Source organism: Pediculus humanus, genomic scaffold (genome assembly GCF_000006295.1).
Source record: "Pediculus humanus corporis 1103172107363 genomic scaffold, whole genome shotgun sequence".
NCBI classification, from domain to species: domain Eukaryota; kingdom Metazoa; phylum Arthropoda; class Insecta; order Psocodea; family Pediculidae; genus Pediculus; species Pediculus humanus.
Window position 1 is genome coordinate 110,032 of NW_002986993.1, and position 13,727 is coordinate 123,758.

A 13,727-nucleotide genomic window follows, 5' to 3' on the forward strand; every position below is an offset into this window, starting at 1 on the left:
TTGTATTGCTCCTTCAGACCGGAAATAAGTCACGTAATTTTAACCAAATATTCATTCAAAAAAAAATTTTTTTTCTTCAATTTCTCATATTTTTCATTTAGTTTTTAGGAAATTTGGTAGCGATAAATAGGATCCAGTATAAAATTTCGATTCGTTCCACTCTTTTAGAGGTGATTACCATTTTTAAAGGCCTTTCCGAGTCGAAATTCTGTACGGGAAGTGAAAATTACATGGTACCTGTTTTAATACTCTGGGCTACTCGTTATCGCGAAGCAGAAGATTTACTGGAGGAGTGGTCATCATTTGCCGAACAACCTTTGTCCGCCATATTGACAAGATCTTTCCACGTAATATTTTTTTTTACGATATTTTAAAATGTTCTTTAAAAAGTCAAAATTACACTTCATTCATCTTACTTGTTACCAGGCCATTTACATCTATATTTTTTTGAACGAGACCGTTGAAACGTTTGAAAAGTGCATGGACCATATTGAAAAATTGACAAGTTTGAAATTATCCGATCTCATTACGCATTCGCAGAAAGTTATTTTGAATCATTTACTTTTTAATTATCACAGAGCTTCGGAAAAAGTTCTCACTGCCATTAAAAAAGTCATCGGTTTGTCGATGGAAAATGGAAAACAAGAAATAGTAAGGATTATTATTATTTTCTATCAATTTGCTTACTTCTAATTACTGTTTGAGTAAATGATAAATATAATATGATATGATTTCAGGCTGAAAGTTTGGAACCTCGATTTGTGGGATATTTATTATTCATCGTTAGCAAATTCGTTAAAGAAATAAATGCGGATTCGGAAAAAGTTCAAGCCGTTCATTCGTTAGGATCTGTGATCGAATTGATGGGTAAAAAATACGTGACACCAGTGGCTAGAAAAGTTTTGGCAACGTTGCAAACCACTCTTGGCACAATTCATAATCAAAATTATTTGGCGGTTCAAGTCAATGCGTGGGATATTTTTATTCAAACGTAAATTATTTTTCATTCGTTTTGTTGATGGTATAAAAAGGTAAAAATTAACAATAACTTTTATTTTGTTTCGTTTTTTATTCTAGGATTAAACCCAAAGAACTCGGTCCGTTACTTGCTACGATTGTAATTTCTTTACTACCTTTTTTGGAATATTTACCCACGGCCATTTCGCGAATATTCCATTATTTAATTGTGAAAAATGAAGACGCCGTCAAAGACTTTCTACCCAGTTTAATATTTATTCCGGATCATCCGCTATTAAGTCAAGTCAAAGCAAAACTCAAAAAATACATTTCGTTCGAAAGGTACAACAACATACCTGATTTTTTCCCGACATTTTTTTTCCCTTTCATTTTTTTACATTTTTTTCTTTTCGCAGTGAGACTTTAAGAGATAAGTTGATTCGTGAGATTGGACTAGCAATGCATGAAACCGTTGGTGTTAGAATCGAGGGTTTAAAGGCACTTCAATTGACCGTTCGGAAATTTCTGTCTGAAATACAAAATTTAATCATCGGGAGCGATGAACCGGATTCTTGTATTAAAACTTTATTGGAGTGTTTGGTAAAATTTTAAGAAAGAAAATGGCGGCCGAAACGTACGTAGTATGTACTCTTACGACTTGTTGTTTTTTAGGTGGTTAGTTGTAGTGACTCTGACGGTAATATTTCAAGTTTGGCAGCTTCGTGTTTAGGACAGTTGGGAGCTGTAGATCCGGGTTTATTACCGAGAAAACCCAAACCTAAAAATTTATTACCACTTTCTGTACACGATTCCGAATTTGCATTTTTGGCTTTGACTGAAATTACCCGAGGTTTTCAAAACGCGAGGAATTCGGTGGACATGGATGCTTTTGCCATTGCAATTCAGGTAATTGAAAAAAAAAAAAAAAAAAATTATTATTTATGAGGTAATAATTGATATCTTTTTTTAATTCAGGAGTTATTAAAATTATATCAAATCGGTCCGAATAGCGAAAATGGTATTTGGAATCGTTTTCCTAATCAAATTCAAAATTTAATGACTCCGATGCTGAGTTCGTGGTTTAAGGTACAATCGCCGCAACGAGATAATTGGCCCGAGTTAGTTTTCGGATCAAAAGGTGCTAATACTCACATAGGTTGGGCAAGTTTATGGGCGAGTAAGCTAATTAATTATTGCAAGGATGAAAGAGCAGTTTTGTTATTCAAAGCTTGTGAACCCAGCTTAAAGAGAGACACGAAAGTTTTGTTATTTTTTTTGCAATATATTTTACGTACGTCATTTTTAAAATTGTTATCACCAAGGTAAAATGTGACCGAGAGAGTATGATTTTTCTCATTTTAAATTTTTTTCAGTACAAGCCATAATTCGTGATTCTTCTGTTCACGATAACATAATAAAAGAAATCGAAGCGGTTATAAATTACACTCCGCAAAATATCGAAAATGATCGTTTTACTCATCAAGCCAGGCCGATCAGGTAATTATAATATGGTTTAAACGTAATGGAATAATATATTAGTTTTAATAGAATTTTTTTTTTTTTATTAGGTTAACAGATTATTGCGGGTATCCCAACATGAGGTCAACCATTAGCGAATCTGAGGCTAAAAATTGCGCCATGACAGTATTTTTACTCATAGATTTTTTGCAATCTTGGTTGAGAGTTTACAGATCCGTTCTTTGCACGGCCAACGGTGATCATTTACAAAAGCGAGATTATATTATTGTCAACGGTATGTTTTTAATTTTTTTTTTTTTTTTTCAAATAAATTTTATTAAATAATATTAAATTTCAGATTTTCTGGAAAAGGTCGATTATTTTAAAATATCCGTTGCCAATTACGAAATAGAAGAATATCCGCGCGCCATCATGTACCTCGAAGACGTCATTTTAAAAACGGGAAATTTATCAGAGCATTTACCACTATTGTCAAAAGCTTATGCCTTGTACGGGGATTTGGACAGTGTTGCCGGTTCGACCACATTTCAAAAAAGTGCACCGAAAATCGACGAATTGCTATTGAGTCATCAAGTTTCGGGACAATTGGAAGTAATTGACGATCATCACCTCACGTGTAAACCATTCGTAAATAATAATAATAATAATAATAATTAATCGATTGATCGATTGATTTTAGGAAGTGAGAGTAATTTATGAAAAACTCGGAATGGACGGAATACTGATACCGAATCACACTCAAGAGATAATACAGTGTTATCTGAAATTGGGAGAACCTTACACGGCCCTTAATTATATTAATTCATTAACGAAAGACGAACCGGAAATAATGTCCGTTTTATCGGAAGTGAGAAACCAAAAAGGAATACATTTTTTTCTTTCAATCAATCGATCGATCACAAAATTAATTTTTTTTTTAGGAAATGACCGAGTGTTTAATAAAATTGGGCGACTATTCGCAACTCGATAAGTTTTTAAGCAGTAATAAATACGAACGTGAATCTGATTGGTTTTATCAAGTCGGACGTTTGCTCGTGAGCGTCAATAAGAAAGAAAAAGAAAATGTTTTGGATGTTTTATTAAATGCCAGATTAAAATTATCAAATTCGTTAAAGCAAGTCGGTTTGGAATTTAGCGATTATCACCAAGGATATTTTTGTTTAATAAAGTAAGTTACATTTGTTTTTGTCAAAAATTTTTTTTTTTTTTTTTTCCACTCAACTAAAATATGGTTTTTCTTTTCTCAGATTGCAAATATTAAATGAAATTGAAAGAGTTTTCGAAGTCGTCACCGATCATCCATTTTCCGATAATTCTAAAATCAAAGATTTGTTAGACGAATGGAATTTGAGATTTAGCGTCGTTCAATCCGATCACAGTTCCATGGAATCCCTTTTGAGCATGAGACGTGAATTATTGAGAATAATGAAAAATTTACTGCCGAAAGAAAATGAAAAATTTTTAGAAACGGAAATTGCTAAAAATTGGGTTAAAAGTGCCGAAATTGCGAGAAAGTAAGTTGAAAAAAAATGGATTGTTTACGTGGTAGTAACCGGAACCGGAAATAAATATTGTTTTCTTTAGTGCGGGTTGTTTTCATCAAGCCTACAATTTTATACTCAATGCCGAACAATACAACATTCCATTGACGTTTATTGAAAAAGCTCAACTTTATTGGGATAAAAACGATCAAGATTTATGTTTGCACACGTTGCGAAGCGGACTAAAAGAATTTTTTCCGAACGAAGCGGAAATGAGAAATTTGCCTCCGGGTGAAAAATTGGAAGAAAGGAAAATGTGCGCGGAAGCTAAATTACTTTACGCGATTTACAACGAAGAAACATCGAATTGCGATCATAATACGAACATGACCAATTATCAAAATGCTTTTGAAGTTTGTAGACATTTGGAAAAAACCGAGGTGAAAATTTTCCCGGTCGTTTTTTAATCACCCCTTTTTTTTTTTGTTTTTTTCAAAATGGTTATTATTCGGGTAGTATTTAATTTCAGGCATTTTTAGGACAGTGCATGGATCGCGTCGTTCAACACATCGGTCACAGCGAACACGAACAGAAAAAAGTTTGCGAATTGAAAGTATTGATGGTCCTCCATTTTGGTAAATCTTTAATGTACGGATGCGAATACATTTATCAAACGGTGCCGAGAATGTTGAGCATTTGGTTGGATTTAGGAGAAAAAATCGATTCGGATGAAAAGTCTTTGGCTTTGCAAAAAATCAACAAAATAATTCGTGAGAATTATCGAAAAGCGTTAATTTTTCTGTTTGTTGTTGTTGTTGTTGTTGTTGTAATAATCAAAAATATTTTCAGAGGGTTTCGTGGATAATTTACCCGCTTTCGTTTTCATGACGGCGTTACCGCAATTGCTTTCACGTTTAGGTCATCCGAATCGAAAAGTATTTTTATTATTAAAAAACATTTTAACCGTTCTTTTACGTTCGTTTCCTCAACAATCTTTATGGGCAATACAAGCCGTTGCGAAGGTTGGTTAATATTAAATATGGAAAATGAAAAAAAGGAAAATTTAAATAAAAAATAATTTTTCAGTCGTCGGTTTCTGAACGTGTTTTACGATATAACGAATTCATTCAGGAAGCTGCATTGAGATCCAACGATTTACTCAAACTCATCGGAGATTTTACTAATCTTTGCGATAAATTAAATAAACTCACGAATCGAAATCTTTCTCAGGTAGTGAATGATCTAATCATAAAAAGAATTTTTTGTACATACAAAACGAATTCATGTCGCCTTTTTCTTTTAGGAAACTGCTTTTTGCGGATTAAAAGTTTCATCGATTGTTCGAGAATTACCTCAATTGTTATCGTCAGAAAAATTTAGCGCCATAATTGTTCCCATAACACGATTTTGTTCGATTTCTCTACCTAGAAACGTTTTATCATCGAGTCACGAACCTTTTCCAAAACAAGCTGTTTACATCACAGGTTTGCTTTTACCATATTTTTTTAAATATTTTTAGTTTAATCAGATTATAAAAATGATTAATCGATTTAGGAATAGAAGAAGAAGTAACCGTTTTACAAAGTTTACAAAGACCCCGGAAAATTTCATTTCGCGGATCCGATGGAAAATTATATGATATTTTATGCAAGCCAAAGGATGATCTCCGAAGAGACGGACGACTCATGGAATTTAATAATATCGTTAACATGTACCTGAGAAGAGATCCTGAATCTAGATTGCGTAGACTTCACATCAGAACTTATGTCAGTTTCCCTTTTTTTCATATAATAAAAATTCCCGATTAAATTATCTATATATATATTTTTAATTAAGGTTGTGACTCCTCTCGGTGAAAATGGCGGTTTGCTGGAATGGGTTCCCAACCTAACAGGTTTACGTCAGATTCTAATTAAGATTTACAAACAATTTGGAAAATACGTTAAAACAAAAGAAATAAAAAGAAACGAGTGTTTGGCAAGAGATCCGTTGGAAAAAAAGAGGAAAATTTTTACGGAAAAACTACTAGTTTTACATCCGCCATTATTTCCCGAATGGTTTCGTTTAACGTTTCCCGATTCTTCTGGATGGTTCGTTGGGTTTTTTTAATTAATGGGGGGAAAGAGAGAAAAAAAGGATCAAATTTTTAATCGTTTCAGGTACATTGCGAGAGAGTCTTACGTTCGGACAACAGCTGTCATGTCCATGGTGGGTTACATATTAGGTTTGGGTGATCGTCACGGGGAAAATATTTTGTTCGATTCGGAATCCGGGGATACGGTTCACGTGGATTTCAATTGTTTATTTAATAAGGTTTTTGTTAATAAAACATAACAAAAATGATATTTAGTTGATTTGTTGTTTTACTGAGGTGCGATTTCCAAACATTTCTAGGGTGAAAAGTTCGAATGGAAAGAGAGAGTACCTTTTAGACTAACTCACAACATGGTGGCAGCCATGGGTCCATTCGGAGTCGAAGGAACATTTAGAAAATCATGCGAAATAAGTTTGAGAGTGCTCAGATCACAAATAAAAACTCTCATGTCCGTTTTAACTCCTTTTGCATACGATCCTTTCGGAAGCTGGGGAAAAAATAAAGAAATCGTGCAAAACGAAAGAGATCAAAAAATAGGAGAAGTAGGTTCATTCACATTTATATGCGATGATGATGATGATGATGATGATGATGATGATGATTTTTCTTTATTATTTCAGGCGTTCAGCGAATTAAGCGACATTGAAAAAAGATTAAACGGTTCATTAAGATCGAAACAAAAACAAGGTGATGTTTATCTATCGGTCGAAGGTCAAGTAAGATCTTTAATCATCGAAGCCACCGATATAGATAATTTGTGTCAAATGTATTTTGGTTGGGGAGCTTACTTGTGACCGTTTTAATCACAATTAATTATTATTATTGTTTTTAGAAATAAAAAATTGTAAATAATTTTTATATTTTTAACTTGATAAATATATATATTTTTTTACTTTTTTAATTTTATTTTTTCTTTTGTTTTCCACCCCCCCCCCCTTCCCGCTCCCTTCTCCCTTTTGTTGTGTGTGTCAATAATATAAATAAAGGAAAATTTCAGGTTGGTAAACATTAAAAAAAAAAAAAAAAAGGAAAATAACTACTAAATACATTTTATTTATTTGCACCACGTTTCAGCTTTTATTGATTATAACATACATATTTAAATTAATTAATTTTTATTTAAAGCAATTTCCCATAAATGATTATATATATATTATTAATTCAACATTTAACATCGATAATAATAATAATAATAATATAAATATTAATAATTTTAATGTAATACAGAAAGGGCCATAAGTACTGTTAAATTTTTCCAATAAAACATTAAATATATAAAACATTTAAAACAATATAATATATCATATTTATATAGAATATTTGATTATATATATAATATATATATAATTAAAAACATATATATATTTTATAACTAAAACATTTAAACAAGAAAACCTTCGGTTAAAGATATCTTGTGAATTTTTGACTTTCGGACCCATACCAGCTTGGAAATTTTTTTATTATTTATCATCGTATCTGACGATCCTTTTTCCTTTTACATATATATTTAACCGATATATTATTATTATTATTATTATTTATTAATATATATATATATGATTGTAAACATCATGTAACATATAATATATATATATATATATGCATGCAAACACTACATTATTATCATTTTTAATATTTCGTTTCCCCTTTTTATTTATTTTAGTAATATATATATATATTTAATTAATTATTATATATTCTAATAGATATAATATAAACATCAATAATAATAATAATTTTATATAGTATTTTACGCCATTAATAAATAATATATTTTAAGAGTATATATATTGAAATCAAAATGATTGATAGATTTAATAATGAAATTTTTTCAGTCGATTTCATTTGAACAAATTTTTCCATTTTTTAATTTCTTTTAATTTTGATTGTATTAAATTATAATTAAAAAAAAAATGTTTTGGATTTTTCTAATTTTATAAAAAACCTCTTTCTCTTTTTATTTATAACGAGAGCAAATTACGTGCAGCCATTCACGTAATTCTTAAGAGGTGAAAAATCCTAAAAATTAATTAAATTGCCAAAATATAATTGTTCAGTAAGAAATTCGACTTTAAATTTTGTGCCCGAATTTTTTTTGGTTACCCTGTAGGTTGGACTTTTTTTTAACTTATTTGATTATATATGTGATGATATATATTTATATTCCTGGTTGAAAACAAACAACTGTTTTTTTTTTTATGATGATATGATTTTCTTTTGATATTCTTAATATGTTTGTTTTAAAAGCCTGGATGTGTTTACCAGACGAAAATACGTTGCTATTCGTCATCTTCTTCATTTTGATACGTTACGTATCGACAAGTTGAATTTTCCGATGGAACCAAAGACTAGAAAGAAAAAAAATTTTTTTATATTTACGAATTAATCGTACGTTACAAAAAAAATTATTTATTTTTAAAATAATGCACAACCTTCTTTTCTTCTTTAGTAGGCGGTGAACGTAGCATTAGTAAAAGTGGCGCGTAAAGAAAGTTAAAAATGGCAACACCGTATAACATTTTATTGAAATCAAAATAACTGACTAACGTTCCACTCAAAGCGGGACCTAAAAAATAATTATTATTATATTTATTGAGATTTTTCCGTACCGGAAAACAAAAAAGAAAATTTTGTTTTATTCCTTACCAACAGCAAAACCCAAACAAAAAGCAACGTCTCCGATGGCATAAACGCTACCGTAAATAGCACTGTGACGAATATCTACCAAAAATCCAAGTTCTGGCATCATCGAACTGTCTACCATGCCAATAGCAAAACCCAAACCTGCATTTGGAGCTATGAGCTGATTTATGTTGTCTGCACTTGGTATCTTTGAAAATATAATAAAAATTTAATATTACGCCCGGGATTCTTCCTTTGTTATTTTTAAATAAATTACCCATATGAGACAGCATCCGATTATAATTAAACCCAAAAGTGCTGCCAACCATCTTCCCATTCTATGTCCCAAAGGTCCGAACAAGTTAGTACCTATCAGGTACGATATCGAAGCTGGTAAAAACACGACACCTTGTTCCCACTGTTTCGATTTCATTTTATCTATCATGTGTATGGTAAGAGATGGTTCCAACATAGCTATACCCATGTTTGCAAAAGTGATCGCACCTAAAAGTTTTATTTATTTATTTATTTTTGTAACCGACGACATTTATCAACGGTTTTCAAAGTAATACCTGAGGCTACGAGAATGTAAGGATCGGTAATTAACGATTTTAAAGATGGCGGTTCCAAATCAGTTTTAACAATGCTGGGTTGTAGCACGAGAAGTTGCAAAACTAAAAAAAAAAAATAATATATTTATTATAATTTATTTAAATAATATTTTTGTCAAAATATAAAATAATCTTACGTCCGTCGCCTAAAGCCAAAATGGATAAAATAAGAAAAGGTGCAGTTTTTCCAACAAATTCCGACATGAAACCACCAAATGGTGGACCTATAAGAACACCAAGAGCTAAACCACCAAGTGCGATTCCCATAGCATTTCCACGTTCCTTATCATCCGAATATTGTTCTGCTAACATTCCCATACCTGTACAATAAAATTATTTTAATTAAAAAGTTTAAATTGTAATGTTGTGCATGTGCATGTGGACAGTACCTGAAACACTCGAACAAGATGATCCAATACCTTGAAGAGCTCTTGCAACAAATAAGACACCATAACTTCTTCCAAACGCAAAAACTACAAAGATGGGGGGCGGGAAAAAAAACAAAACATTTAAAATAAATAATTTCGATTGAAAATTAACACAAAACGAACTTTAAAAAACAAACGCAGCCATTTTGTTTTTATTAAAAAAGAAAATTAATGTTGTAAGAAAATAAGTTTTAACAAAGGCAATAATATAACTTTTAAAACCGAGAGCGTGATAAGGAAAGTTTAAGGAAAACCACAGGATTCGTAGGATTATTATCATCATCATCATCATCATCGCTTCCTGTAGGATATTACCACCATTTCTTAAAACTTATAATTTAACTAAGGACTTTGTGGTTTTTTTTTTTCCTTCTATCCCTGTTTTCACACCCAATTTTTTGATTTTGTCAAGGTTTTGTGTTTTTACAAAATTAAACAGGGATAAACATTTTTTTTTTTGTAATTTTTGGATTTATTCGTGAGAACCACCTTCAATGAAAACTTTTAATAAGTTTTATTAATATTTATTAAAACATAAAAAACATAATAATATGCTTACTTATTGTTGATAAAAACATGATGACAAATCCAGCAAACATTGGAATGCTGTAACCGATCCTGTAAAAAAAAAAAAAAGGAAAATTTTTGATGAATTTCCAAACGGGGGTGGGGGTGGGGGTGGGAATTTTTCCTACTCACTTGTGTGTTAAAGGTCCTATAAATGGATTCGCAAGAAGTTGTACGAAAGCTTTTGAAGCAAACATCAAACCTAAATCCACATTTTCTTTATTTAATTCATTATGTCTTTCTTCTTCTTTTATTTCATCCTGTGTTGCATTGACTGCATAAACAAAAAAACAAACAAACAACCGCGTTTGTTTCATTCATGTTTTTGATCGTAAAAATGAAAATAATATAAATAGGAAAATAAACTCACCAGTGGTCGTTCCCTCGGTTGGTGATGGTAATGTTAAATTTGAGGGTAAAGTTTCATTACATGGATTAATAATAATTATTTGGGGAGGCAGAGGCGGCGGAGGCGGCGTAGGTGTCGTAAAATTTTTTAATTTTAATTCGTTCGGATGCTGCATTTCGTACAAAAATGTCGGCAATATCGGGACTGAAATTTAAAAAAAAAAAAATGAAAATCAAATCGTTATGAAATGTTTTGCTACTGACAAGTACGAGAGGTTTTTGCTCTTGACAAAACCATCGATGATTATCTACTCGATTGCTTGTACACAACACAAAAAAATAATTTTCCCCACAAAATTTTCCAAATAAATAAATTTTCACATTATTATTAATTGTGTGTGGGTGTGCGTTCATCCTTTAAATCCCTTCCGCGATAATATAATTTTTTCTCATATATATAAAAATTAATAACGCTTATTTATTATTATTATTATTATAAATAAACTCTTAATTAATAAAATTCGTCGTGCGTTTAAAAATTTAATTACGTAAATAAAAAAAAAAAAAAACTCAACAAATTTTTAATTTTGTTTAATGTAAGTGAATGAATGAATGAAAATAGAAGAGAAAAAAGAAAAATGGAGGAAGAAAGTAATGTGGGGGGATGGGAGGTAGGGAGTTGGAGGTAGGGGGAGGAAGAAAAACAATTCACCCTGAATAAAATCATTGGGCTCATTCATTTTCAAACATTTTTTTTTATATACACGAGCCAACTCATGAAACGTAAAACTAGAAATTTTTTTCTCTCTAAGATGGTCTTTATATTTTTTTTTCATCTTATCAACAACCTGTGCTTTCTTAAATCTTTTACTATTTTCCCTCTCTCTCTCTCTCTCTCTCTCTCTTTTATTTATCGTATAAAAATGGAAAAAAAGAGAGAGAGAATTTTCACTTAAGAAAAAAGATAAATGATTTTTTTCTTTTTCTACAATCATTTATTATAATTTTTCATTTTAACGTTTATCTATTAATAAATACATAAATTATTTATTTATTAATTTATTAAAAATGTTTTGAAATTTTTTTTCGCTGGAGAAAATAATAATAATAATATCGATCGGTTAAAAGTCAATAATAAGATTTTTTTGTTTCGAACTTACGAATGTCAAAAAATTTTTTTATTTTAACTTTTAAAACTTTAATTTTATTAAAGGAGGGGAAGGAGGAAAAGAACAAAAAAAATGAAAAATATCAATTTTGAATATTTTATAATAAAAAAAAAAAATGGCTGATATGATTTTATCTTGGGATTGAATGAAAAAAAAAAAAGAAAAATTATATGTAAGAAGTTCAACAGGTTAAAGAGTGAGATTAACTTCTTTTTTTTTGTGCGGTAAAAAAACCAGTTGCGCCCATATAATTTAAATACAAACACAATTCATTTTATTTTAGGAAAACAAAAAATTTTCCGCGGAAAATTTTTTTTTTTTTAATTATTTCAAAGCAAAATTTTCTTAGGGTGATAAATAATATTTAAAAAAAAATAGAAAAATATAATTTGCTATCGTTAAAAGTAAATTTTTGCTTTTATCAACTTTTTTTCTTCTTCTCTCCATTTTCTTTTTTTTTTTTACGATAGAAAATAATCGAAACGTGATTTTCTTTAAATTTTCTTTCTAAAAAAGTAGGTTTACACTTTATTGAGAAGGGGAGAGAGAGGGGGAGAGAGAGAGAGAATAAGAAGGAATCAAATTTCTATATTTTCTTTTTTCCAAAGAAAAACTTACCGACTATTGTTAGAAGCATGTTATCGAGAAGGAGAGCAATGGCGACAATTATCAAAACTAATTTTCTTGATTCTCTACATGAATATATTTTCGCACCTAATTTTGTGCTCGCCAACCAATCACGTATCGCAATCATTTTGTACCTTAAAAAATTAAATAATTTATTAAATAAAACCTATCACGATGATAATGATAATAATAATAATTTTTCAATCGTTCGTCGTTGTACAGACAACAAAAACAGCATCAATCATTTCGATCGAACCTTTCAAATTCGATTTGTTGAAAATGAAGAGAGAGGGAGAGAGAGAGAGAGAGAGGAGAAAATTAATCTTTAAGAATTTTCCGACATTTTTAATTTCATATTTTTTTTTTTAATTTAGCGTAAGAAGGTATAAGTAGTTTTAGAAAAAAAAAAAAAAAAAAGAAAATTAAATTAACTCACGATATGAGAGCCTCTTACTACTTCCTGTCAACCTCAGATTTTTCTTTTTTTTTTATTTTTATTTCCTTTTTTTTTTTAAAAAAATAAAAAAACATTTCGATTGAATTTTGACTCCGATAAATTTATTTTCCTTTTTTTTCCTTTTTTTCCTTTTTCTTTCCTTTTTATTACGAAAGCAAATGTTTTTATGCATGAACCGAGTCGATTTTTTTTCTGTTCAGATTTCATCATCTCTCTCGTAACTTTTAATAAAATTTAAAAAACATAAGAATAAAATTCAATTATTATTATTATTATCATTATTTCGAATTCGTTTTATTTATTTATTATTATTATTATCATCATTCCGACTAAAATAAAATTTAAATTTTTTTTTTCTTTTTTTTAAAAAAATAATTTATTGCGAATATATTTTTATAGTATATATTTTATTGATTTTATCAGTCAATCGATCAATCAGCGACTGAATGAATGATGATAATAATAATAATAATAATGGTTGAAAGTATATATTTTGTATCTGTGCCCTTTTTCGGTTTTTTTTTTTTTAGTTTACTTTACTTTGATTAATTGAACGAATTCACTTTTCTAATTCAATTTTCTAATTTCTTTCATTTTCTTAAATCCAAATATCAAATCAGCATCCGTCTTTCTTTTTCATCTCTCTCTCTCTCTCTCAGGGGAAGAAAAGGATTTATTTAAAACTGTCCTGATTTATTATTATTATTATTATTATTATTATTATTTTCTTATTCCGAACATAATATTATTTAATATGTGATTTTTTCCCCTTTCTTTTAGTATTGGAACAGCAGAGTTTACAAAATTGTGCTATTGTTTTTGTGTTGTGTGTGTGTGCGGGTGTGCGTGTGTGCTCTTTAAAATAACCGTCATTTTTTATGACGGC

The 13,727-nt window shown here is 29.9% G+C and overlaps 2 protein-coding genes across 2 annotated transcripts; one reads left to right on the plus strand and one right to left on the minus strand.

The window, feature by feature from the left end:
* Positions 1-230: 230 nt before the first annotated feature.
* On the plus strand, positions 231-6,806 carry Phum_PHUM003170 (serine/threonine-protein kinase ATR, putative; the record flags this gene model as incomplete). The annotated part of the gene is made up of 23 exons (XM_002422568.1): positions 231-347; positions 427-651; positions 738-991; positions 1,078-1,299; positions 1,374-1,557; positions 1,630-1,863; positions 1,933-2,188; positions 2,331-2,454; positions 2,526-2,710; positions 2,774-3,027; positions 3,116-3,283; positions 3,357-3,604; positions 3,684-3,950; positions 4,021-4,357; positions 4,447-4,687; positions 4,767-4,939; positions 5,004-5,147; positions 5,221-5,401; positions 5,472-5,683; positions 5,754-6,007; positions 6,077-6,230; positions 6,312-6,554; positions 6,633-6,806. 23 exons carry the CDS (start codon positions 231-233, stop codon positions 6,804-6,806), a joined length of 4,851 nt encoding a protein of 1,616 aa, XP_002422613.1.
* A 1,485-nt stretch (positions 6,807-8,291) lies between these two features.
* On the minus strand, positions 8,292-12,394 carry Phum_PHUM003180 (synaptic vesicular amine transporter, putative; the record flags this gene model as incomplete). The annotated part of the gene is made up of 11 exons (XM_002422569.1): positions 8,292-8,360; positions 8,445-8,578; positions 8,659-8,842; positions 8,912-9,138; positions 9,207-9,308; positions 9,383-9,565; positions 9,635-9,718; positions 10,233-10,291; positions 10,373-10,487; positions 10,611-10,793; positions 12,376-12,394. 11 exons carry the CDS (start codon positions 12,392-12,394, stop codon positions 8,292-8,294), a joined length of 1,359 nt encoding a protein of 452 aa, XP_002422614.1.
* Between the last annotated feature and the right edge of the window lie 1,333 nt (positions 12,395-13,727).